The sequence below is a fragment of the Phyllostomus hastatus genome, unplaced genomic scaffold, assembly GCF_019186645.2.
Source record: "Phyllostomus hastatus isolate PE091 unplaced genomic scaffold, TTU_PhHast_1.1 phas_contig_86, whole genome shotgun sequence".
NCBI classification, from domain to species: Eukaryota; Metazoa; Chordata; class Mammalia; order Chiroptera; family Phyllostomidae; genus Phyllostomus; species Phyllostomus hastatus.
Genome location: NW_025333977.1, coordinates 61831428 through 61858381, shown reverse-complemented (window position 1 = coordinate 61858381; position 26954 = coordinate 61831428). Strand labels below are relative to the sequence as shown.

The following is a 26954-nucleotide window of genomic DNA, read 5'->3' as shown; positions in this document are numbered from 1 at the left end:
TTAGCATAAATTACTTGTATCATTAAATTTACATAGAACTAAGCACAGATGGGCCACATGTTCAATAAACAACTATAGAATTTAAATTTGGTTTAGAAAGAAGTGTCTTTTTTAAAATGTTCTTTTCCAGTTATTAGGAATGAATAGTGCTATGTGCCTATATACCAAGAACAGCCCTCAGCACTATTCTGAAATAACATTCCCCCAGTCACTGAGATATTTCAATGCCTTTAGTTATGCTGCCACTTAGTTTTCCCACATTCATCAAGCCATTTATTTTTTCCCATTTAAATTATTAATAGAAGATGACTTTGCCAAATCTAATTCAGAATAGTATAGATTTATGGAAGGTTCTGTTATTGGATCTTCTGTTCCTTAGATGATCACACAGAAATTTTAAAATACTTCATCTGCTTATGACATTTCTGCATGATAAGCAGAAAAGATGAAAGCAGCACAAATTAGAATTTTAAACATGGCAGTAAAGAAAGATAAGTGGAAGAGGGTATGCATGCTCTAGACAGCATGTTAGGATAGGTAGTCTTAAAGCAGAACGGGGCATGAATATGTCTTCTAAAAGACATGGTTCTTCACTGTGATCTGTAATAAGTCTTGCTTACTTTTATGATTTTTTTTAACCAAACCTTGTGAATTACACATAAATGACTGAATTTTTTACTTGACATATTTTGGCTGTCCTCAAAAACAAAGCAAAACTGAGGCAAATCCCAAATAATCAAACATAGCCTTTGATCTCTAGCAGAGGAAATGAAACACCTTTCTTTCTCCCTCTTTGCACCCCTGTTTACATTGTCTCCCTTCTACAACCCCGACATTAGATTATCTTGGGTCATGAACTAAGCCATAGCCAGATGATTATAATTAAATAATCTCACTGTAGTAACTAAGGAAAGCATTCTGCTTCTTTCATCTTCAGAGATGCTTAAATGAAAAAGGAGTCAGGCTCTTTCGGTACAATATCAATTAAGTTGCTGTGTTCTGTATTGATTTCTTGTTACATCATATGATATCCTTGTGTCACCCAGGAAGACTACTAAGGAGCTAATCACTTTTTTTTTTACACCGCGAGTATAAGAGATAAAAATATACATTTTCTGATTCAGGTCCCAATAACGAACATATTTTGTGAAAGATTTATGCACTCCACAATGTACCTGTATACATCACTTATTAATGCTGTCTAATAAAACTCAGAGCAAAGAGGTTTTCTGACTAAATTAAATCAGACACAGCAGCCCATTGTTTATACCAGACTTACTCTATTTAAGTGAGTGAGGCAACTGACAAATCTCCCCATGAACTCCAGTACAACAGGGACATTGCCCTTTGTGGACGAGCATCATTCCTCAGTCAATGGCTCGCCTTGCCATTTATTTTCCATAAGTGACAAGTTTACCCTTTAGACAGCATTAGGAGATCATTCATCTTCAGCAAGGTTGCAAGCCATTGTCATTATCTCTTCCCTGGGCAATAAAGAACCTTGATTTCTGGATATGAAAAAAATTTAAGTAAGAATAAATGGAATAATCTGCATATCATTGCTGCTTTCATTATCAGTAAAGAGCCAACCATGACATGTGTGACTGACATGCACTTTAAGTAATGTCTGATTCCAATGTGACTGAGGTCCTCTTTGAGTCCATATGTCTGTATAATCTTTTTCTTAAAACACAGCTTTGAGTAAAATTTATCATCTTTTTAGAAGTTATGAGTTGTGGGAATACTACATTTTATTGCCACTTAGACTAACTGAATAAATTAATTTAGATTCATTTTCATAGCTGGATGCGAATCTCCCCAACTTAATTCCTCTCACTCTCTCTCCCCCTGTAAGAGGTGGAGTGGGGGAGAGAGAGAGTATAAAATAACCACACATTCTAATTAGTTTGATGTGATATGAATTGCAAGTTGATGAAGAATGAATTGACAGCAATTGAGCATATCATTGTATAAAGTTAAATTGTTCAGCAGTGCTAGTTCATTGTCATACAAGAAATAATATTGATATTATTTATGCATTATACCTGTGTTCTAATACAAGGTTATATGGAGATCCAAATGCTGAAAACAAGAGAATATTATGTGTTTTAGAGAATTTGTTTCTTCTCATGTTTTTTCTCTAGAACCATATATAAACAAAAAGTCTATACAGAGAAATACATAGATATAGATATGGGACTAGAGTTAGATAAACCTCAATATCAATATACCTTTTTTTTCTACAACATAAAGCAGTGTTATTAACTTGCTCAGGCTTTAAGTGCCTTGGATTCCTATACCAGCTCTACTACTTACTGCAGAGCTTTTGGTAAGTCTTGAACCTCTTTATAACTCAATTTCCTAGTCTGTGAAATGGTACCTACCTCACTGGATTAATGGGAGGATCAAATAAAGTAATACAAAGCACATTGACTTAATAATAATAAACATTCATTATTATAAAAATTTATTAGTAAGTGCTAATCTTTATTAACAATTTTTTATATGTCTGACATTCTCTAAATGAAATAAGTATCAGTATTATCTCCATTTTACAGATAAAATAAACTAAGTCACTGAAAGGTGAAGTTACTTGCCCGTCAGTACATAGTATTAAGGTATAAAGCTTGGGTTCAAGCCCAAACAATTTAACTGCACAAACTAGCTACATACTAAAACCATTATGCTATCATTTTTAACTCAATCAAAAATGTTTAAAAAATTAGAAAGCATATATTAAAAAAACTATAAATTCTATTACCTTGAATCTCACTTTTATATAGCATACTAGCATTTTTCTAGGTTAATGTATTTCTTAAAATGTTTGATGGGATGTGAATTGATATGATATAATATGATATGATATAAAAATATTTAAAAATAATTTTTGAAGTTTTTCAAAAATAATCCTTTGTGTATTTTTCAAAAATAATCCTTTGCTTAATTGAATAGGAGGTATAGTAAATGAACCAGACTAATAAATATTCCTGAGTAAGACTTCTGCTATATTTTCTTTTATTACCTTAAATTTAATTGGATTTTCTTTTTATTTACCTGATAGTTTTCAGACCATGTTACTATTTTCATTAGTATTTAAGCAACTGTAAATAAATTCTAAAGTAGCAGCTTAAAATCTCAAGAGGAATTTTTTAAGACTCCAAAATAACAACAAAAAAAAAACCACCAAATGAGAGAACATTTTTTAAATTTAAAATCTTAACAAACACACAAAATAAAATATCAACATATTTAGTGCATACATAAAATACTATGTACAAGGGGGGACCCCCCAAAATAACATAATTATATTCTGGAGGGTCAGCCCCTTGTAGTATAGGCTTCCCTGCAAGGTGAGTGTTCTAGGAACCCATCTGTATCAGAGTACCAGGTAGTGTTATTGTGAGAGGCTACGTTCAACTTTAGTGCATTGTTTTGAAAACTCTTCCAAGGGAATTGCCCATTTTATAATGGGTGAATTAAGAGCACACCTGCTCACACTGTACTCCATGTTTGGCAGTTTTTGACCAAAATACGGCATGACTCCCATGCTCCACCCCCCCTATTCACTGAATCTCACCCCAAGCAACTTTGTTTCCGTGGATAAAAAATGTCCTCAAAGGGAAACATTTTGCTACTGTGGAAGAGATGAAGCTAAGAATGGCAAAAGCACTAAAAGGCACTAACATCAAAGAGTTCAAAAACTGTTTGTTATGATCAGTGAAAAAAAAATCTCGGTCAGTGTATTGCATGAAACGGAAAGTATGTTGAAGGTGACTAACTTTAAACACATAAGAACAAACACACAATTTTTTAGAAATAAATTCTGTTTTTTTTTTGTTTGAGGTGCCTCCTTGTATGTCAATGTCCCATATACATTTAAATTACAAGCAAGAAATTGGGAGAATTTTAATTATAAAATTATAAAAACAATGAAAATTAATATACTTAATACATTTAAAACACAAATTGGTAATAAAACTGAAGGTTTTTAAATAAAAAAGCAATATATACCATCTGTTAATTAACAAAATGATGAGTACGAATAGCTAATATAGATATGAACTATAACATATTAGCAATCAAAAATGGACATTAAATTAAGAAATGCTATAGTCTTAGTAAACATAAAGCATCAGTAATTAGATTTTATTATTGACATTGAGAATGCAAAAAAAAATGTCAATTTTTCTTTTGTGGTGCTATTGTAAAATGGTAGAACAGCATCAATCACATTTTAAGAATGTCTTTTCAGATAACAATTTCTCAGCATCTACAAATGTTGGGATGCTTCCAATGCAAACCAATTCATTTATAAGTGTGGGTACAGGAACCGTGCTGGAACACACCATAGCCACAGCCAGTGAATAGCCATAGCCAATCAGAACGGCTCTCTCAAAAATGTTGATTGCGAAGCAGACAAGTAATCTTGCCTGGCTAAAAGCTTAGGGAATGATCTGGAGATCTATGAGGTAGTATAGATAGAGAATTAGCCAGGCTGTTTTGTAGACAGTTTGGCAGTATGAAATGTGAGGAATACAGGGAAAAAGAGTAGGAAAGTCAAAAAGATGAAATGGCTTTCCATTTCCTATTTAGTCTTAGCTTATGTTTTAGCCTTTTCTATGAGTTCTATTTTTTGCTCAAATTGTTTCTGGTATTTGAAACCAAATCACAGTAGAATAAATTATTTGTAAAAACAATTTGGAAGACAAACCAATTGTGAGGGCAGTGAGACTGAGAGAAAATATTTGCAAAGGATATAACTGATAATGGATTATTACCCCAAATATACCAATGACCCTTAAAACTCAATGATATGAAAACTAATAACATAACTTAAAAATGGACAATCTGAATAGTCACTTCACTAAAGAAAAAATACAGATGGCAAATAACATATAAAAGATGCCAGGCATCATTTGCAAATTAAAACAATAATGAGATACCATTGCACACCTATTAAAATGGCAAACACCCAAAATACTAACAACACTAAATGCTGATGAGGATGTGGAGCAATAGGAACTCTCGTTCATTACTGGTGGGGATACAAAATGGTACAGCCACTTTGGAAGATAGTTTGGCAGCTTCTTACAAAACTAAACACACTCTTCCCATATGATTCAGCAATTGCACACCTTGATATTTACCCAAGGAACTTAAAAACTTATGCCTACACAAACACAGATGTATATAGTAGCCTTACTCGTAATTACCAAGATAGGAAAGCCACAAGATGTTTTTCGGTAGGTGGATGAATAAACAAACTTCGGTACATCCAGACAGTGGAATATTAGTTAGCACTACAAAGAAATGAGCTACCAAGCCATGAAATAATACCGAGGAAGCTGAATTGAAGTGCATGATAAAAGTGAAAATAGTAAACCTGAAAAGTTTACACACTATAGGTTTCTAAGTATGTAACATTCTGAAAAAACCAAGAGAGAGTGAAAAGGTCATCAGTGCCAGAGGGATTAGGAGGGAAAAAAGAAAACAAATGGATGAAATGCAGAATTTTAAGGACAGTGAAAATATTCTGTAGGATATTACAATGGTAGATACAGCCATTATAGATTTGTTAAAACCCATAGACTATACAATACACAGTCTTTATATATTTGTTAAAACCCATAAAATGTACAAGAGCAAACTGTGGACTTTGGGCAACAATGATGTGTCAGTGCAGAGTCATCAGTTATAACAAAGGCGCTGTTCTGGTGGGGAATGCTGACAATGGGGAGGACAATGCAGGTATGGGAGCAAGGAGCACATGGGGTCTATCTCTACTTTCTGCTTAATTCTATTTTGAACCTAGAACTACTCTAAAAAATGTCTTTTGTAATTAGAAAAGAAATTTGGAAATGGTTCTAAGAACTTTAAAAATATTATAAGACAGATTCAATAATCCTTCCTCTAGCAATATATCCTAAGGGAGGATATTCAAAACAATTCAAAATAGTTATGTGGTAAAAATACATTGTATGAAAATAGTTTGGCTAAAAAAGTTAATCACGTTGTTATTTATAAAAGTGAAAAGAAGAAAAAATGCAAACACCCAACAATAAAGAAATAGTTAAAATGTAATAGATCTATACAATTCAATATTATGTAAAATTAAAACTGTGTTATAAAAAGTTGATTTAAAAATTGATAAATGAATAGATTATAGTTCTGAGAATACTATAATGGGGACTTCTATTTCTGGCTTTCCACAATTACAACTATAACATTCTTGTTTCCATTACACAAAACAAATAGTTAAAATTTAAACATTATTAAGAAAATAATGTCTATGATTGCAATTTTAGAATTTTAGGTAGCATAGTAATTCCAGGCAGATTTTATGATACTCTTCATTATCTATCATTTGGCTGATATATTTCACCAATATATTCCAATGGCTCTAAATAATAATACCAAAATTATTAGGGGCAATTTTCAGGTGCTATTCTTTCTGTATATCATTTACTTAATTTTTAAGATATGCAATGCCCAATAAACTTATTTCTATTTAGTTTTGTTAGCAAATTCTTTTTTAAAACACACTGGAAAAGTACTTTTTGAATATGCAAAGTTCTGAAAAGTTGTAAGAATTCTGCAAGAGTAAGATCATTATTTATTTTTTTTAAGATTTTATTTATTATTTTTAGAGAGGGAAGGGAGGAAGAAAGAGAGAGAGAGAGAAACATCAATGTGCGGTTGCTGGGAGTCACGGCCTGCAACCCAGGCATGTACCCTGACTGGGAATCAAACCTGCAACACTTTGGTTTGAGCCCACGCTCAATCCACTGAGCTACGCCAGCCAGGGCAAGATCATTATTTTTGATTACCTATAATCTTCTCTCATTAGAGAAGACTAGTAAAGCTTGAAAATATGGAAAAATGTGTCATTTTAAAAATAACTATTTTTGAAGCAATAGCTAATGATTGGGGCACTTGTATTTTTTTGTAAAATACCAATGGGGTTATTAAGAAAACATTTAAGTTTTATGAAACTACATTCTTCTCAATATTAACATTAAATTAGCACAAAACAACCAAGTTACCTTGAAACATTCCAAAATATTAATGTTTAAAAAATTCTAATGAAGCATGGCCCTTGCTTAGGTCAGCAATATCCATCAATGCTTGTCAGTTTACTTCTGTTTGCTATCTTACTCCTAGTGTACATTTTTTAAAAGTGTCACATTTATTCACTTATATAATGAAACCATGATCATTGCAAAATCTTGATGCTGATATTTATCTTCAAATCAATTGTCTGTAGTGTATTGTTTTTTTTTCCATTCTCATATATTGTGAATCTATTCTGTATATGAAGTTGCACCCAGTGCTACCATGGTTACTACCAGCTCAGGAGCAGAATGATTAAGTGCAAAGGCTCAGGCATGGTCCGGTATAGAGAGGATGGTATGGTGTATGACTCAGGCAGTTGTTGTGAGATTTGCGTGGCATAACTGGGGAAAGTGCCTAGATCTCACCAGCATACAGTAAGAGCCTACTATATATTCATTTTTGAATGAGTAAGTTGAAATCGAGGGAGAGATACTATCACTCATGTTCATCTTCTCTACAGATTACTATAATTTTACTCAATGTTTTTTCATTTATAATACTATAAAAATTAAATTGGTTTTCATTGTTTTTCAAAAATGTATATACCTGCATGAATTAGTAGTTATATATTCATTCTTATATTTATTTAGTCTTCTATACTTTCAATTTATATTTAAATACTTAAATATTCATAATTTCTCAAAATTATGTAGCATATTCTCTTGTCATTCTGCAAGTTTAATGGAAAGTTATCAAAAAAGAAAAAATCTCATATATATAAATTTGTCATTTTTTAGTGATGAAAGACCCTTATTTTTCAATTTATTGGAGCATTATTTCTTTGAGGGACACTTTTTTTAAGTTTTTGATTTCTTTCTAAAAGGTCTGAATTACTAAAGTTGTGAAAAAAAGTTTCAGATTTCTCCCTTCCTTTCAATCTATACCCCATAACCAGCTTTCATCTCCCGCGTGGATTATGTTTGAGTTAGAAGGAAGGCAGTTCAGACTGATAAAGCAATACCCCTGGGAAAAGATGATTAACATGTATAAAGGGATTTCCCTGCAGTATAAATGCCAGCACGCGCCCTCTTGGGGCATCAGAGCCTTCCTGATGTATATATGCAGGTAGCGAGATTTGAAACAGCCCTTTGAGACAGTAATATAATAAAACTCTGATTTTGGGAGCAACAGTTCTCTTCCTTTTTCTACTCCTTTGTGGGAATGAGTTGCCAACCTTTTACTTCGGCTGATACCTTTATACCTCTGAATTCCGAGTCTTCTGCAACTCTGCCACTGATAATGCATCACAGCGCTGCCGCCGAGTGCCTACCGGTCTCCAACCATGCTACCAATGTGATGTCCACAGGTACGGACTCTGATAACAGTCTACAGGTGGCTGGGCCTAAGGATTTCGGAGTAGATTATTTGAATCTTGTTAGTTCAGAATCTCTTTGTTTCTTTTATTTCCCCCTTCAGTTTAATATATTTTAAGTTAAATATAAAGGATATTGAAGAATTCAAAATGTCTAAGAAACTTTTCAAGAAATATTAATACATGTAGCAATTTAAATTATTTCTAGTTTAATTATAAAGATGTGTTTTTTACACAATTAAACAGTGAATTGGGCCAATTTTAATCCAAAAATTATTTTAATGAAAAGTTTATGGGTAAAGAGCAAAACTAAAGAAATAATCTAAAATAATTTAGTGTTTTAAAGGTGTAAATTCTTTAGCTTACAAATTTATTTGGTTTTTAGATGACATTTACTACAATTTTAAAATCAGCCAAAATACCTCATAGTAAACACAACTAACTGACTCCCAATAACAACAATGCATGTCAAGAAATAAACTAATTAAATAAGTTTAATAAACTTACCTTTTTAGCATAATTCAAAACTCAAAAATGAAAAGTAGAAGCAATATATAACATTTAGAGCTAAGGAACTGCGTTAAATTTTCTCAAGTTTGCATTCTGAAAAGACTTCAACCTCTAACCAAGTTTTAATTTTTTTTATATAACTTTCCTAAATAAAAATTATACTTGAGAATTCAAATATATTGACTTAAACACAATTTTGTAACATGTTTTGCAAAAGCATAATTCATTCTTTAACTATGCAGTAACAAATAAAATGTTTTAAAGTAGAATTATAAAAAGACTAAATTGAGTTGAATGAATTTCTTCTATTAAATAACAATATACTATATTTATTTTCCACTTGTTTTGAAAGCAATTGAAATAGGAGATAAGTTTTATACATTTAGAAGTCAAAATTCTAGTTGATAAATTCATATTATGATTTAAATTATTTAGGCTTTATCTTTTATTATAATTAGGCAGTTTACAAATATATGTATAAATTCAGCATTAATCTTTAGCTGGATTTTAAAGAATATAGATTATATAGCTAGATTTTGGTAAAGTCATTAATGTTGAGATTTTTTTCACTTGCCTAAGAGTCTTTTAACTTAATTTAAAAGGTAATATTGAAAGTACATGCAAACATTTAAAAATATATAAAATATCTTACCAAAAATATGTGCTATAAAAATTTAAACTATCACATAGCTAATTGTATATTTTTAATAATAAAGCTTTCTATAAATAAGAGCTGAGGAGAATAACGCATTGTTTGTTTAATTTATTGTGTGTGAATATTCAGAATGAAAACATTTAGAATTGAAGTAATGATTTAACTACTTTAGGCTCAAAACCCCATTTACTTATTTTTAAAATGCATTTTTAAATAAATAAATAATATATTTAGTAAGTTAGCCTATCCTTTATCCATCTTCTCAAAATCATAGAAACAAAATATGTTTCGACTTTGTAAATTTTAAAAAAATATGAGTAAAAATGACTTAAAAATATTTTAAATGATAATATCATTGTATTTATATTTTTTCATCAAATCATAGTCATTTGTCCAAATAAGGAACTAGAAATAATGGGTGTAATAAGAAGAATTGAGTATTTAATGTTTTTCATTTACTTGTTTAATTTTGAAATGCATAACAAGGTTTTTATGTGTAATGATAATGCAAAATTACTTTAGTTCTTTCTACATGTCAGTCATAAAATGAAAATTTATACAGATATTTTAAAATATTAAACATTGTTCTCTAGTTAGAGAAAATATGTTTTACTTTCTGAAGAGACCTCATGGTTTTAATCACTATCATATCTCTCAACATTTTCAAAGGATTCAAATTCTCTACTTTTTAATATCTCTTGAGTTTGTTCAAGAGGATATAATTATATTATATTTATGAAAAGCCAACACTATATTCAGGATATGAATGAGAATAAGAAAATTAAATAAGTGAGGAAACATTGGCTAGAGATTTTATTGTCAATAGTCCATGCTTTTAGTCATCTTGGTGATTCATGTTTAAAGCCTGATTTTAAAAATCTTAGTAATTTAAATTAGCTTTTAAAATACACATTGATCTCATAAGGCATGTTAACTATGAACAAGCTTGTGTTTGTACACTATCCTCAACCTTTATAGACATTGCCACTCCGCAATCAACTTACTCTTTGACCTGCTTTATCATTAGAATTGTTAAATGGATTGTGTGCATGCAGAAACTTACCACCTCAAGGTTTCATCATCAACATAAATACATCATATATTGTCGAAGCATTTTCACAAACCTCTAAATTTAGCAGGATTTTTATGAGGAACCTAGTTGCTCTACCATTTCCTCTTTGATGGAAGAAATTTGTTAGGAGAATAAGCAAAGTAAAGAATGTCCAAGAGTCAATTTGTGTATTCATTCTTCCAGAGAAAGACCACTTTATAATATCATGTTATATAAGGATTTTAAGAGACTATTCCTCTAGTCAGTTTGTCGCAATGATTATATTGAGTGGAACCTACAAGAATTCTGCAGTTCTCAATTAGCCAAGGTTCAAACTGGCCAGTCATCCCCTCACAGTGTATAAGACTATCAATGAAGGCTCTGCTCCACTTCAATGATTTCCAGTCTCATTAGTGGAGATAAACTTAACCACTAGTTTTAACTTACTCAGAGAACTTTCCCCAAATGAGAACAATTGCATGTAAATTTAAGAATCATATAAATGTGTATTTTTGAAATGAAATGAAAGTGTCTTCAATCCTCATACATTTTCTTACCAGTCCCGTCTGTTTTGTCTTTGATCCAAACTTCTACATGTTTGCGTACATATTTCTTGACAATGTTGGGAAATACAGCAACCGGACTTCATTATTCTGTTCCTTCCTGTCATTATGGAAACCAACCATCAACCTATGGAGTGATGGCAGGTAAGAAAAATTGTCTTTACATATTGAGTTTGGAGAAACTTAGATGAATTTCCTGGGCTTGAGAGAATCTTGATCAGAAATTTGCATACATTTCTTTTCTGGATAAATAAATCATCACTAGATCAAGACTACTTATTTAACGATGCTCATATGGGGCACTGCTAGCATATTTCTTAAGGAAGAGAAAAATATGACCAAAGGGATCCATTCATTACAAAACTCGTGACTTAATTTTAGACCAGAGAAAACATTTTAATGGTTTAATATTTCAACAGTTTAAATTTTGTTATGCCTCAATTTTTTCAGATATTTTTTATCTTTTATATTTACAATTTCAGGGAGAGAAATATTATGGGTGACAATAAGTACTAAGGCTCTATGTGAGAATACAAGTGCATGTGTATGTGTGTGTATGTGCGTGCACACACTGTGTCATGCTGAGAGGGGAACTTCGGATAAAGTAATCACATATTAGGAACATTTTTTCTTGTGTTTTGTTATCCAGAATAAGTAATGAAAAAGTCAAACATAGATTTATGCCTATAAATTTGGAAAAAATTAAACAAATAATTGAATTTACCAATCTTTAATTTCTCAGAATTTCTTGTTTAGAACCAAGTGAAACATTAAAAGTTTAAAAATATAATATTCCAGAACTAATCATCTTCTCTTACATTCTGTGAAAGCAGCACTCTGAATAAGCTAGTATCATCACCTTTATGGAAATGAAGACTGGTCTTCTTAAAGATTACCTATACATTCTAATGTTTCTTCTTAATGATTAAGAAATAAGGAAAGCCATATATTTTTCTTTCCCTTTGAAAACTGATAATTTATGATTCAGACACTTAGTAGTTAATCCGTATTCATGGTTAATGAGAACACCCCTCACTGATGATGAACTACTTTCATTATAAAATAGTAAAATGATACGCGTTTAGCCACCAGAGGTGCAGGTAGAACGCTTTTGGTGGCCTCCACCACATTTTGATTATGAAGATGGAAAACGACAAGCACGTGGCGCGCTGCTCTTCTGGAGGAGAGGCCTTGCTTTTCATTCACAGTGATTCCCTTGGAGCCAGGTGCAACTTAATGCGCCCTCAAAACCCAGCCACAGGCAGCAACAGATTGAGGTTAGCCCAAAGATCAAATCAGTCACAGACCAAATACTTTAAGACGGTTTTTGCTACCACCTTCCTTCCCACTGATCTAGGCCAGAGCTGAGGGCCTAGTGAGTTCCCAGCTGCCCTGAAATTCTAACATCCTACTGTTTCCAGGATTGGAGCAAACAGGCTCAGGCAGTCTAGGTCGTGCTGGCTCAACTTTCCTGGCAGGCACTCAACAAACCCACAGAGGCCCCTGGAAAAGCCCTTTAAAATGATTCAAAGGCTGGGCGACAGCAAAAACAAAACGTTAACCTAAGATTTGGAAATATCTCTGTAGTCTTAAAACAAAATTAAGTATGTTGCTGAAAGAAAAACTCACTACACCAAGCATATAAATTATATTTGAACTATTTTTTTAGAATAATATCATTAAAATGTGATATGCTTTTTAATTTGTTAGAATGTCATTATTTTGACATATTCAGTATTAGCATTTGTATCACAGCAGAGTTAACTCAGAGAATCTGAGCTCTCCTGATGTTATCCCTAGAGATGCTACACAAATTGAGTAATAAAACACAAGGATTCACAAGTAAGATTGCAAAGGTATAAAATACAGGAGAGAAACCTAGTTATATCATTTGAATTTTCTGAGTAGTATTAAGACATTCATCAAATCACACAATCCACAGACATTTCTTATCACCAGGAGCAAAGACAGGTTCACTGCCACATACTCCATATAAAAGTGAAGCTACAGAAAGCACTATATTTCAAAGGAAGCAAAATTGCTATATTTTAAAAATAATTTTTATTGTATTTTTTCATTACCATTTAGTCACCTTATGTTCCCTTCCCCTCTGCAATCACCACACTGTTGTCCATGTCCATGAGTCCTTTGTCCTTTTTCGCTCAATCCCTCCACACTGTACCCTCCCCACCTTACCTGTCACCTGCTAATGTGCTTATCTTATTACCCACACTCTGATGCTTACATTAAGTTTGAGCATTTCATTACATTAATAACCCACTGAAAAAGAAAAGCTATAGCTAATATTTTGTTAAAGTTAATAGGGACGACTTTAATTAGAGGTTAATTCGCTGTACGATCATGACCCAGGTATGGGCATACCAAAGAGATTAACTAATTGGGAGCAATGAATTAGCTGCATTATGAAATAATTATGAACTCTGTTGAAGTCATTTAACATCTCTGAGTTTCAATCTCTTCATATTTAGGTTGTGTGGGTACCTCAAGTTGATTAGAGTTGAGTTGTGGCTCAAGTTTAGCAACTCAACCCATCTTTCTCCTTTGATCTTCTCTTTAGATACACTTGCGGCTATATTCCTTCTTCTGTCTCTTCTGAGAATTTAGATAATTCAACATCCTACAGTGTAGATGAAAGCAACCAGTGAATTATAAATGCTATGAATGCTATTCAAAATCTCTTTTAGTTAATCATAAAACAAAACAAAATAACAGCAAACACCCGCAAAACTTTGGTTTTTGAGTACCCGAGATTGTTTCTGTTTTCCAGTTTCCTATGCTGGGTGAGAGTTAGGAAACAAGCTCAGTGGACGGTTCACCCTGCCCGCCCACCTGCGGAAACTGAGCAAATCATCTATGTGGTAATGAATGTTTAACCCAGCTGAATTATATCACATGTTGGCCAAACCAAGACCTAATGTGACAGTCCTTGTTTAAAAATTAATTTTAAGAGAAAAGCAAAATAGCTGAGGTTTGGGAATCAACCAAGAAAATGAATGTCCATTTTTTTAATGAGAAGTAGATAATAAGAGAAAAAATCACTGTGGCTGAAAATGCCCACTTCTTGTGGACTAATGCAAAAGGCAACAGAAATCAGTTTGATAGCTGACAGAGAGAAATAGCCTATTTTGAAGTCCATCTCTTCATTCTCAAATTTTCTTTCTTTTCTTCTTTTTTTTAATTCTGAAGATCTTTTTCCTCCGAATCATAAAGGGCCTCACACTAGCCATGACCTAATGTATTTTTCCTGTTTTTTAATTAGTCTCTGTCTCAACTACTCAGCTTGGTGGTCGTAGCAGGAAAGCAGCTATAAGCACTATGTAAACAAATGGGCATGGCTGGTTTTGAATAAACCTAACTTACAAAACCAGGCAGAGGCCCTCTGTTGTATACAGAAAAGATTTACCAGTACACAAAAGAGAAAGGTCACAATTCAAATTTATGACTTTCTTCACATTGTCATGCATGAGGAACAAAAGAAAATAAATAGAAATATTTAAATGCATATTCCTGGGTATGTCTACAGCAAGGCACAGTATTTTGCTTTGTCTCTTTACTTCACGTTTGTTCTTTTAAGGCTTCAAGGCCATTACCTCAGAGGCACTGCTGGTTAGTATGTGTCAGAGCCACAGGCCGCAGAACTGCAATTTGCCCCATCCCATGATCCATTGAGCCAGTGCCCTGCAAGGCGGGCCAGACCTCTGCCTCCCCATTGCCTGCTTTAAAGATTCACCTGTGTCCTCCTACCTCTACCACACAGAAATACACAGAGAGCAATCCAGTGAGGCCATAGGGGATTCATTTGCAATGTGAAAATAGACTTTGGGCTGTGAAGAAGATGCAGATATTTCCAAGCTTTAGGTGAGCGCTTGTCTAGACTGACAGAAAACTTTGCTTTATTGATGTTTGGGAAGTTGAATATGTGACTCGCTGCTGCACATGAGTCACAGCATCTTTTGTCTTCTCCCTTTTCCCCTTTTCCACTAATCCAGGCTTTAGAAAGATTTTAAAAATGTCTTGCCAAATATGCCATACCAATCTCTCCCCAGTCTCCCCCAAATATGGGATCAGGTAATAAAAACTGCAGTGATTTTGGCTGCGCTTATGACTCATTATAAATTTCTGTTTAGGGTTAGTTCCAGAAAAACTGTGTCCCTGTGGATAATTGTGGAAATGTTCACTTAATGAAAAATAAAAACTTATCACATGTGTTCTCCTTTTTGTTCTGGGTGCCTAGCCTTTGAGTATGGTGCTTCCTATGCACTTTTCACAGACTCATGATCAAGTTTATTTTATAAATGTCTATTTTTGCAGAGCACTTATAATATATAAAATACTCTTAATTTTTTCTGGAACTAGAGATACCCACTTCTAATATTTTAATAAATAATTATAGTATTTTTGTTTGAAAGTGTTTATTTTAATGTAGCCCAATGTGTTTAAACTGTAGAAGTTTTCATAAGAAAGAATTTAATTTACCTGAGTATAGATGAGGCAATTATTTTGATGTGGTTTATTGCAATGTTCATTGGACTTCAGTTCTAGTTTCAACTGCATAGTTAATTCATTGTGGCACCCAAGGAAAGGTACTTAACTTCTTTTTACCTAAGTTTCCTACATTTTAAATTGTGGTAAAAAATCATATTCTTCCTTCATCATTTGTTTGGATAAGGATAAGAAAATAGCACCACAGAACAAAGGGCCACAGAAAATTTGCAGCAGTGTGTGACAAAGATCAGCAACAAAAATTGAATAATCAAGATTGCTAACAAATTCAGGTCTCATGGTATCTCATGTAAAAGATATGCAAAAAATTACCTGTGTAAAATAAACGTAATTCAATGTAGGTTAAGTAAATTATCTGAAGCAGCAGTACCCACCCCCTGGGGCTGGGTGGTGGACCAGTCCTGTCCCACCTGTTATGAGCCCGGCAACAAGCAAAGCTCACCTGAGCTCTGCCTCCTGTCCTACCTCCAGAAACCCATCCACAGTGGGGGAATGAGGCTCACCTGAGCTCCAGGTCCCTGCCGGCCCCATGTCCTTCTTCCATGAAATAGGTTCATGGTGCCAAAAAGGTTGGGTACTTCTGAAAAATACCTTAAAATATATTAGATATGCAAAATGTAACAGTGGCCTGATTTTTTGTCTCTGCTTTGACTGTGTTTCAGAGTATTTTATCATTAAGTGTATTATGTTGCATTTGAAATTGCTGAATGATGAAAGATTATTTTATATATAAGAATCAACTCTAAAACACTAGTGAAAGAAAAGTCTTGAGATAAATGCTAAGTATATGCTAAACTAAATGTGATCAGTTTTCTTATGTACTACTCTTTCTTTTACTTTAACTTGCAAAAATCTAAAACTAATAGAAAGCTAAAAATTAACCCCCAAATGAGTAATCATTTTCAAAAATAAACTATGTAATAAATTCAACATTGATACAATTGTTTTTAAAGTTTTTATCTGGTCTGATCAGTTTAACATCCACTAAAACATTAATTAGAGGACTAACTGACTTTTTGAAAAGTAAAACTTAATAATTTTGGTTTGTAAAAGTAATATGAAGTTTTCTAGACATGAATGGTTTCTTTCAAATATTTTTAATACCTGTGAAACAGCCTAATTGATTTTATGCTTTTTGTTTAATCTTTCACTTATATGTTTACTTTGCTTCAGAAAAAGAATATAGTCTATTGGATAAGGGTCTGATTTATAATTACATATTCTTCATAAACAAGCCAACAGTTTGCTGACTTACAGTATTCTTTACTCATTACATATTGATATATTAATGTAAGATCTATATATTCTGGCAAAATACATTATTACTCATGTCTTTGACTTGTGGGTATATTTATGAAGATATTATAAGTAGCATAAATTTGATGTATATTTTCAACATTTCCAAGATGATTATTGTATATATTCTGTAGTAATTTATTTTTGGTTTAAATATTTATTTATATTCATAACAAAAATGATTGATTACTGAATATTTATATAAAAATGTCTTGGATACATGTGTCATTTAACATAAATTGAAGTGGACTCTACCAATTAAAATATAATGTACTAATGAAGAAAACAAAATGTTTGGGAATTTGACTCTATTATCTCTCACCCCTGGTCCCCAAATGAGATAGTATCTTCTCTACTAATAGAGAATAAAGTTTGGAAGCAATTAAAAATTCTTTAGATATTTTATTTTTTTTGTGATTTATTTTTTAAACCACTCGATCAACACAGTACCCTATTATTCAGGGGTGATTACCTATCATATCTAGAACTGAACTCTTCCTTGACATTTTTTTTCCTTTATAGCGTCATTTATGGCATGAACTTGGGACATAGTAAGTTTACAGAAACACAGCAATTGTACATCAGCACCTTAACAATATTAAAGGACTTATATACAAGTCTACAGGCATTGTAGTGATGGTGCCTGCTGGGTGCCCCACCCACAGAGCCGATTGTCTGTGGTCTCTCTGCCTGGGAAGAGACAGCTCAGTCAAGTGAGTCAAGACTGGGGTGTCCATCTTTGCGCCTGCCCTCTAAGAGACAATAGGTCTATGAGGACCCCTTGGGGCCAGTTTTTGCAGGAATCTGGGGCAAGAGTCCCAGGTTTGCCTATGTCCAGGTCTTACCAGTAGGCTAGTATAACAAATTCCATAAAAATTCTGTGTGCATACTTTAAAAATTATCAAAAATGATTTCATTATATTGAATACTTTTCAAAAAATCTTGTTGACTTTTTAATAGAACTTTAAAAATTACTTTTTGTTCATATCTATTCACTCCTCAAATATATTTAAATCACATTAATGTACTGTATGTTCTTATAATTCTTTTTCCCTATGTTAAATTTTTAAGAGACATGATTATTTCCCTTTGAAGCTAAGCATTTATTGGTAAAAGTCAAGCTTCTAAATATTGTAAAATCAATTTTCTGATCCTTAGAAAATTTTCCAGTATAGCACTTATGAGACTTGATTTTAAAAAACATCACAGATTATGTGTTCAATGAATTAAGAAAATAGAAATCAAAATATACATTCTGATGAACAAACTCAACTAATAATCAAAAGAGAGACAGACTCATAGATGGAGACCAGATGAGAGCTGGTGGACATGTGGCTTAGAGAATGGAGGGACTGAGCAAAAAAGAAGGACTCATGCATGTGGACAACAGTGTGATGATTGCTGGGGGGAGGGGGTTATAAGGGGACTAAATGGTAATGGAAAAAAGTACAATAAAGATTAAACTTTAAAAAATACATATGTTCTGCTTAGAGTTGAACCTCAGATTCCTAGAAATAGGCAACTTTAAGAGAAAAAATGATGGAAAACTTACACTTCTGAGAGAATTTGCTTATTTCTATTGTTTATTTTAATTATTTCAATTCCTTTGGCATTATCTTAGGTTTTGCTTTTCTAGGAAAGGTGGGAAATAAATAATCACATTTATACTAAGGGGCTCATACTTTAGAAGACTAATTGTCAGTTTACCTTTTAGAATGGAGACTGGTTATAGCAAAATAATGGGCTCTAACAGGCAAAAACCCTCACTTGTATAGAAATAGGGGTACCTACAAATGGCCCTTTTCCTTTCTTTATTCACAGGCAGTTTAACCCCTTGTCTCTATAAGTTTCCTGACCACACCCTGAGCCATGGATTTCCGACCATGCACCAGCCCCTCCTGGCAGAGGACCCCACAGCTGCTGATTTCAAGCAGGAACTCAGGAGGAAAAGTAAATTGGTTGAAGAGCCCATAGACATGGATTCTCCAGAAATTCGAGAACTTGAAAAGTTTGCCAATGAATTTAAAGTGAGAAGAATCAAGTTAGGTATGTGCTTTTTAAGAGCAATGTGCCACACAACTTGGTCTTCGGGTCCTGACTATATTACTGTTCAATCTCTTTTAGTCTGCTCAAAAGCCCAAGACAATTCTCAGTCTACAGATCTCTACTGTGGATTTAAGTTTGTCCAAGTGTGACACTCCTACACAAACCTCTATTTCCTTCTAAATTTTTCATACTCTCAATACATAGATGTTTAAGTTAATGGCATTCATTCTCAACTTAACTACCTCAAAATTAGTTTCAAAGTGCCCTGTTTTCTCTGTATTTTCTTTGAACTTTTGAAAAGATGACACATCCATATTATTTAAAGATATAAAAGAATATAAAGTGTATTCCTTCTGCTTTGTCTTTCCTACTATTCAATGTTGTTAGTTTCTTGTGTAACCTTTTACAGATATTATAATATATAAGCAAATACATATATTTCTTCATGCATATTTTTTTTAAAAAAATAACTATGTTGAGGAGCTTTCCATATCCATTTTTAGAAACTTTTTTTAAAATGGATCTCTTATATTCCATTTTACAATTTATTTAACCAATCCCCTACTGATGATAAATTTATGTGGTCTCCAATATTATTTTGTTAAAATCAATGTTACAATAATAAACTTCATAAATGTCATTTTGTACTTATGCAAATATATGTGCAGGAAAACTGTTAAAAGCAAAATTGCTTCATCAGAGTGTGCATACTTATAATTTTGATAGATGCCAAATATGTCCATGTATACATTGTACCAAATTTTGCTGCCATCAGAATGCCTCTTTTGCCACCAATCAGAAAACAATATCTATTGAGGCGGGAGTTTTTTGCTGGTTGTTGATTTGTTTCTTTGTTTTTGTCTTCTCCTTAAGGACATCTCCTGTGCGCTTAGAACAGTGACTGACAAATAGAATAAATAAATAGTTGTTGAGAAAAAATATGTGCTTAATCTTTTGTATCTTTGCAAATCAAACAGGTCAAAGCCATATCTCATGGTAGTTGCATATCCAATTTCTCATCTGAGTGAAAATTCGAGTGTTGTGCAGTCACCTATAATTTCATTTCTGTGGATTTTGTGTTCATAGCCTTTGTTCACTTTCTACTGAAAAGTGTTTCATCATAAAACAACTGCAACAACTAATCTTGATTTAAATTCATGAAGTAGTGAATTTTTTAATAGATTGAAAATTATAGTTCAAACTTCTGTACTTGTGAAATGAACCATAAGTTATTTGGTAATAAAATGTATTGATGAGTATCATATGCAACCACTTTATGAATACAGGTATATAGCCCTAGGCCCTAAATTAATGTGTAGTTGCTACATGCAATAAACATAGCAGTAAGCAATTTATAACATTCATTTTATGTTTGGTATTTATATTGCTGTGAATGTTTCTAATTTGATATTGATGGTTCCTAGCAACTTGTACTGTAACAATGTCCGGGACAATCAATGAGCATCTTTGCCAGGAGATAGAAGCATTACCAAATGATGTAATAAATGTGTTTGGGTGTGTAAATAAAATGGTGGGTGATCAAAGTCTCATAATAAACATGGGAAACAAAGAAAGTAAGGATAATTTTTAGTTTTACTTGGTACCCTTCAACAATATAGTTTATTTTTTCACTCTTACAGTTGAGATAAAAATATTTATGATATAGCACCATATATGTTATACATTATATTAAATATACTATTGCCTTGAGCATATATCATGAGATATTTAATAATAATAACAAAGAGTACAAGAATGTTTAAGTATTTGATGATACAGCTATACAATTTGACTAAATAGTATGAATGGCAGGAGTTCCCATATGAATTATTTTGACGTGTAGGAAAAATAATTAACTAGAAGGAATATTTTTTTAAATACTGGACAATTTTACAGTGAACCTTACAAAATAATTCTAAATTTCCAACAAATGCAGGCTTAAAAGCAGTACTGAACAAAGAAAGATACACAGATTTATGCAATACTGGACCAAAATGAATGCTTCTTGAAAGCCGAAGCTAATGGTCTTTACTGTCCTTCCACAGGATACACCCAAACAAATGTTGGGGAGGCCTTGGCAGCTGTGCATGGCTCTGAATTCAGTCAAACAACTATCTGCCGATTTGAAAACCTGCAGCTCAGCTTCAAAAATGCATGCAAACTGAAAGCAATATTATCCAAATGGCTGGAGGAAGCAGAGCAAGTGGGAGGTACTGAAGCTGTATCTCAGAAGGCTCTGTGATGTTTTAACCTAAAAATAGTGGCTTCTATTGGTGGGATTAACAATAAAGTGAGAGGTTTGAGGTTTAGTTTAGTTTTTCTTCTTTAAGATAAAAAAATAACTGTCTTGTTTTATCACACTGAAAGGAAAGCTAATTCAAGCATAGGGATAAATTTACTGAGAAGGTAAATAGTGGAAAAATAAGTTGTATGAGGACAGCTTTCTAAGACAATGTGGCACAGGTGTGAAATGGTGAGATGAATTTTTAACACATTCAGATTTTCTTTGCTTTTGTTCTGTACTGTAGTGACTGTACATGCAATCATTTTTATAACCTTGTACTAGCCTAAACAGAGCATTTTCACACAGTAGTCTTCCAAGTGACTAGCATAAGCAATTGCCAAATGAGCAATTTAATGTGATAGAATTATCTACTCACACTAATATGTCAAGGCTGGATAAAGAGTAAGGTTTGGGAGCATCTAGACCAAGAGAGGGAACAAAAGCAGAGAAGCGATATGATTTATACACATTTTTTTTGAAAAGTTAATATTTCTATATTAACATTTTTTTAGATTATTTTATTATTCAATTCCAGTTGTCTGCATTTCTATCTAGGGCTTGTAATATAAAATGGCATCAGTTGCAAAAAATTAAAACAAAAATGTACAGTGATTTTATTTTGCATTGCTTTATAATGAACATTTGAAATCCAAATCCAGGTTTTGTTTTAACTCTACTCGGTTTCTGTAACTGTCCCTCTTTTTCCCATTACAGCTTTATACAGTGAAAAAGTGGGAGTCAATGAGAGGAAGAGGAAACGCAGAACAACTATAAGGTACGCTTTGGAGACAGTAAATGTTACTGGAGGAAGAAAAGGATATTTTACTAATAGAAATCGGTTTGTAGCACAAATAGGTGCAACATAGCATATAAATGTAAGGTGAAATAGTCAACTGAAAAAAAAGGTATGTGGGAAAAAGCATATTTTAATACCTTAATAGTGAAAAGCAGAGAGCTAGTAATTTTAAACAATTCTTGGAATAGTTTGTATTGCTAGATTCAAGAACACTTGTGCTCCACAAGTTTTGGATAAAGTAGAATCTGAACAATTACTTCTAAAAGTAGCGACTGTTTCTGCTGAAGTGTTAGATATAAGTCTTGCTCTGGCAATTTGGTATCTGTGTTATTAAAAATAACAAAACTAGTAATTAGTATTTTAGTTATTTTCAAGTCAAAGGCAACTTCTTGAAATTTAAACCAGAAAGATTGTTGTTTGATCTTTTTGTAATGTCCGTGAGGCTCACAGAGGAAATGCTAACATATAGGTTTTGTTTTGGTTGGTTGTTCACTGAATATTTCATCTATTGCATGGTAAACAACTTAAATGATTTCTGGGGAACTTGTAGAAATGCCTAGCAAAGTGTTCCTTCCTTCTCAGGAAGTCAGTGCCCTCTTGTGGTGAAAAGTGGGATAAACAAAGAAAGTCTGGGTTCCTCCTTTTTTCCTGTGACTCTGGTAATAAATAGTACCCTGAAAAAGACAAGCATCTAAAAGTATGACAAGTCATACATCTGTCTTCTTGAAGAGTTTTAAAAGTGTTTTCAGAGTCTTTAAGTTTTGTCTTCATGTAAATATTTAGGAAATTCAACCTAATTCTGAACTGCCAAAAACTTAATATCACCCTCTCTACCCCCACCTGCTGCCCCAACCCCATCTCCCAGTATTGCTGCTAAAGGGGCTCTGGAGAGACACTTTGGAGAGCAGAGTAAGCCCTCCTCTCAAGAGATCATGAGGATGGCGGAAGAACTGAATCTCGAGAAAGAAGTAGTAAGAGTTTGGTTTTGCAACCGAAGGCAGAGAGAAAAACGGGTGAAAACAAGTTTGAATCAGAGCTTATTTACGATTCCCAAGGAAAATCTTGACTGCAGATAAAATTTCCTATTGTGTAATTGCAAATTTTTCTACTGGTTATTCCTCTCTGTTCTCCAACAAACATAGAAATTAGTTCTTTGGTTGGCTTCAAAAATCATTTTACATCAATAACTTTTGCAGAAGCTTTTCTTTTCTACATTAAAAAAATTCAATTTAAATTATTTTGATGAATTATTTTCTTTGAAATAATTCTCCAAAGCTGCATTGTACATTTAAACTAAAAGATACTAATAGTAATAAAACAATAATTCTTTCCCTGATTGGTGCGGCTCAGTGACCAGAGAAAATCCAATTAGATAATTCCTTAACCAATGTCTTGATTACCATCAGCTTTAATAGTTTGTTCGAACTCCAGTTTTACACTAAGAGCCAGAGGTGCCTTATCATATTTAGGAATAAATCTTAACCAGAAGTGACACCTCTGAAGCTAATACAGTTAGGGCATAGTGCCCAAAGAAATGTTTCAATAGAGATTTGTAGAAACATTAATTTATGACCTTTTATTCTTCCTAGGCATGTTCTTGATGTTTAGCTATAGAAATATGCTTTTTTTATGGATCCTTAAGCCACAAACGGCTTTTCTGTAAACTGTGAGGGTACAGGGAAGATGTGTGCTTGTTTGCTGTTTTTTCTCCAGTGCCTTGGAAAGCATTTGCTTATAGCAGGCATGCAATCTTTAATTTAATTGATTAATGATTTGTTCATCATTAAATGAAGGAAGGAGTGTACTGTTAATAATGCCTACAAACTTGAAGAGTGACTGACTAAATTTAACAATGTAATTTATTTTTAAAATCTCATAACCACAAAATTATCTGGGGTCCTATCAAAAAAGACTATCATTTTTTGTTTAATTAGAATATCATTTATTATTAATAAAGATTGATATGCTTTTGAATTCAGGGAATTGTAGCTCAAGAAATATTTAATTTAGAAGAATGTACTTCCTTGAAACTTTCAAGTAGAAGCAAACTGTAATGTGATATTAATATCATATAGTGACATATTTTGCATTTTGAGTGTAAACCTGCTGGCAAAGTTTATCTAATTGATTTTATATAACGATAATGAGAATAATTATATCAAATTTTATTATTGATTTGGAATGCTTACTCAATAAATTATACTGTCCAGTCTCTTGCTTTTTGTAATATTGATAAAGACCAAGTATCACACAGGTTATAGTCTATGTAGATCACACATGTCTGTGCACCTACGATCAGCATCAATTAGATGACTAGAAACTTTGGTGTATTAGCAAGAACAAAAATTTTCAGTGGCCTGATCATTTATGCTTCAGTACAGGAGGTATTAAGGCAATAAACATATAAAGGCTTTTCTTATTCAAGAGCAAATTTCAAATTATTCAGCTACGTACATGTCTAAATTCTGTCTCTGGATAGATCCCCCGCTGAAAACATAAAGTGTTAAAGGGATTCTTTAATTTGCAAAAGGCATTGTGGGATGCACATATACACATGCACCCATAAAAATACATATTATGCACAGCTTTGAAACTTGAAAACAGAAGCAAAATGTAATGCAATATAAATCTAGGATAATGGCTTTTTGCACTTTCAATATAAATCTGCTGGAAATGTTTAATCTGACTTCACATAACAAACACAAGCACGTACGTACAAAGGCTTAGATAATCATCACATATGTATGATTCCTTCATTTCATATTATCAGATTCACCAATAAGGTCATTCTTTTCAAGTTTAGATCCAAATAGCATTGGGAACCAAGTTCTGTCCCTAAAAGGAATTATTCTGTATCAATACTTAATATTAAAACAGCAATTCTTTAGTCACGAGTTAGTTGTAAATGCACTGATATTTACTATTAACTCATTTGTGTTAAGTTTTGAGATCAAATTTTCTAACTATATTATCTTACTAGATACTGATCTTTTTAAAAAAATATAAAATGGTTAATGATATTTAGAATCCTAAACAGCAATTAAATGACAAATCTGCAACTTCCTGTGCAGTACCTGTGTTCATTTCTTTCAAGAATAAATGCCAAAAGCTGACTTCAGCCATACAGCGCTTCCATCTGATGTTTTTGTGAGCTATCCTGTATAAATCTTTGAAAATTCGGTAGAGTAGGCCATTAAAATGGAAAGACCTATTTGTTGCTTATGCTAATTGATACATTCAGCTTTACCTGGTAGAAGTGGTTGACAAACTCAGAATTTACTTTTCCATCTCTAACAGTGGAAGAATTTGTGTAGTTAAGTATTTTCAGTGATTGGGGATAGGAGGAAGTTGTTCAGGCTTTCAAGTTCTTGGGAGGATGGTGGCGGTAGGGAAAGTGTGTGTGGTGTTCCAGCAGTAGGGTACCTGGAATCGGACTTCACAATCCTCAGGTGTCCTCTAAGGCAAATTTGACCCAATTGGCTCTTGAAGGAATTAAGGTTAGAAGTAGAGATTAAATCCCTTTGTGAGACTCACCTTCTACAGAAAGGAAGTTGGAAAGCTGTTTTCTTATTGCTACAAGCATGTATTCATGCAGAGTAATGGCATCATAGGAGAAGTCCTCATAGATCTCTTTTCAGACCTGAACACACACTGTTTTACTGGGGAAAGTCTAAAATAGGATTATGTATTTAAATAGGCCCACAGGGATCAGGCTAGAAGTGTGGCTTCTGGGGTGGTAAGGAATGTGGAGAAGGTGAGAATGCAGGCTTCCCCTAAAAGTATTCAAATGCAAATAATAAAATACACGTCACTGCATATCAAAGAAGGTGAAGCCGCCTGGCTGCCAGATTCCCCTTTTAACCTATAGGGTCACAATCTTGAGCCCCTTGCCACCAGGCCTTGCCATAACCAGGTACTCCCCTCAGGGCACGGTTCTACACAACATGATTATCTGACAGATGGTCATTTTATGTTTTCTAAGATTAGGTGCTATCATTAGTATTGATACTTTTGTACCATATTCTACTTCTTTGATACTGTGAAATCTCCACCCATTAATTTTACACCAGGTAACCGGATGCAACACTGGGCTGCTTCATTTTCAGTAACAAACTGCTACACTGTTCTGCTATTGTTAACCTGCTGTCTGAACAGAGTTGTTAAAAGAAACTCTTCTGCCAAAGATGGGAGGGAAGTTAGGGAACATTTTTTTAAAAGTCAGTATTTTCATCAACATCAATGTGTAAGAATCTTTGTTTCCTAATCTTTAGGGACCAAAGAAAGTTTTATTTTTAGCGAAGGATATTATAACATTACAAAATTGTAGTGATTGTGAAAAGTGCCACTGAACACTTTATAAATGTAGTCAAATCAGAATGAGTCTACTTTCTTCTTTGAGTTCCCAAAGTCTTCTGTTGCATCGATGTTTGACTGAAATGGAATCACTAAAACTTGCCTGTTTAAAAAATACATTTTAAAATGTTTATCCCCTAAATATTTCTAGGAATTGTAAGATCAATTTCTTCTGAAACAACCTAATTCTTAGGCTCATTCCATTCACAACTGCCAATTATTATTATTATTTTTTAGCGCAATGGCTTTTTATAATATATATTTAGAAACGTGGATTTTTTTTAGGTTTTATTGATTGGTTTGGGGGAGGGAGGAAGAGAGGGAAAGAAACATCAATGTGAGACAGAAACTTGGATCAGCTAGCTGCCTCTCTCGAACACACCTCCACTGGGGATAGAACCCGTAACCCAGGCATGTGCCCTGATCAGGAATCAAACTGGCCTTTCTCCTT

General features: G+C 33.1%; 1 protein-coding gene across 2 annotated transcripts; it reads left to right on the top strand.

The window, feature by feature from the left end:
• The first annotated feature begins 8274 nt into the window (after nt 1-8274).
• Nucleotides 8275-23226, top strand: POU1F1 (POU class 1 homeobox 1). 2 transcript variants are annotated; one of them, XM_045851810.1, is made up of 6 exons: nt 8275-8419; nt 11277-11348; nt 18846-19070; nt 21116-21280; nt 22069-22129; nt 23016-23226. In XM_045851810.1, the coding sequence occupies exons 1-6, from the start codon at nt 8275-8277 to the stop codon at nt 23224-23226; spliced, it is 879 nt and encodes a 292-aa protein (XP_045707766.1). The 2 variants fall into 2 exon arrangements, with proteins under 2 accessions (XP_045707766.1, XP_045707764.1); XM_045851808.1 differs by having other exon boundaries at nt 11202-11348.
• Nucleotides 23227-26954: the final 3728 nt, after the last annotated feature.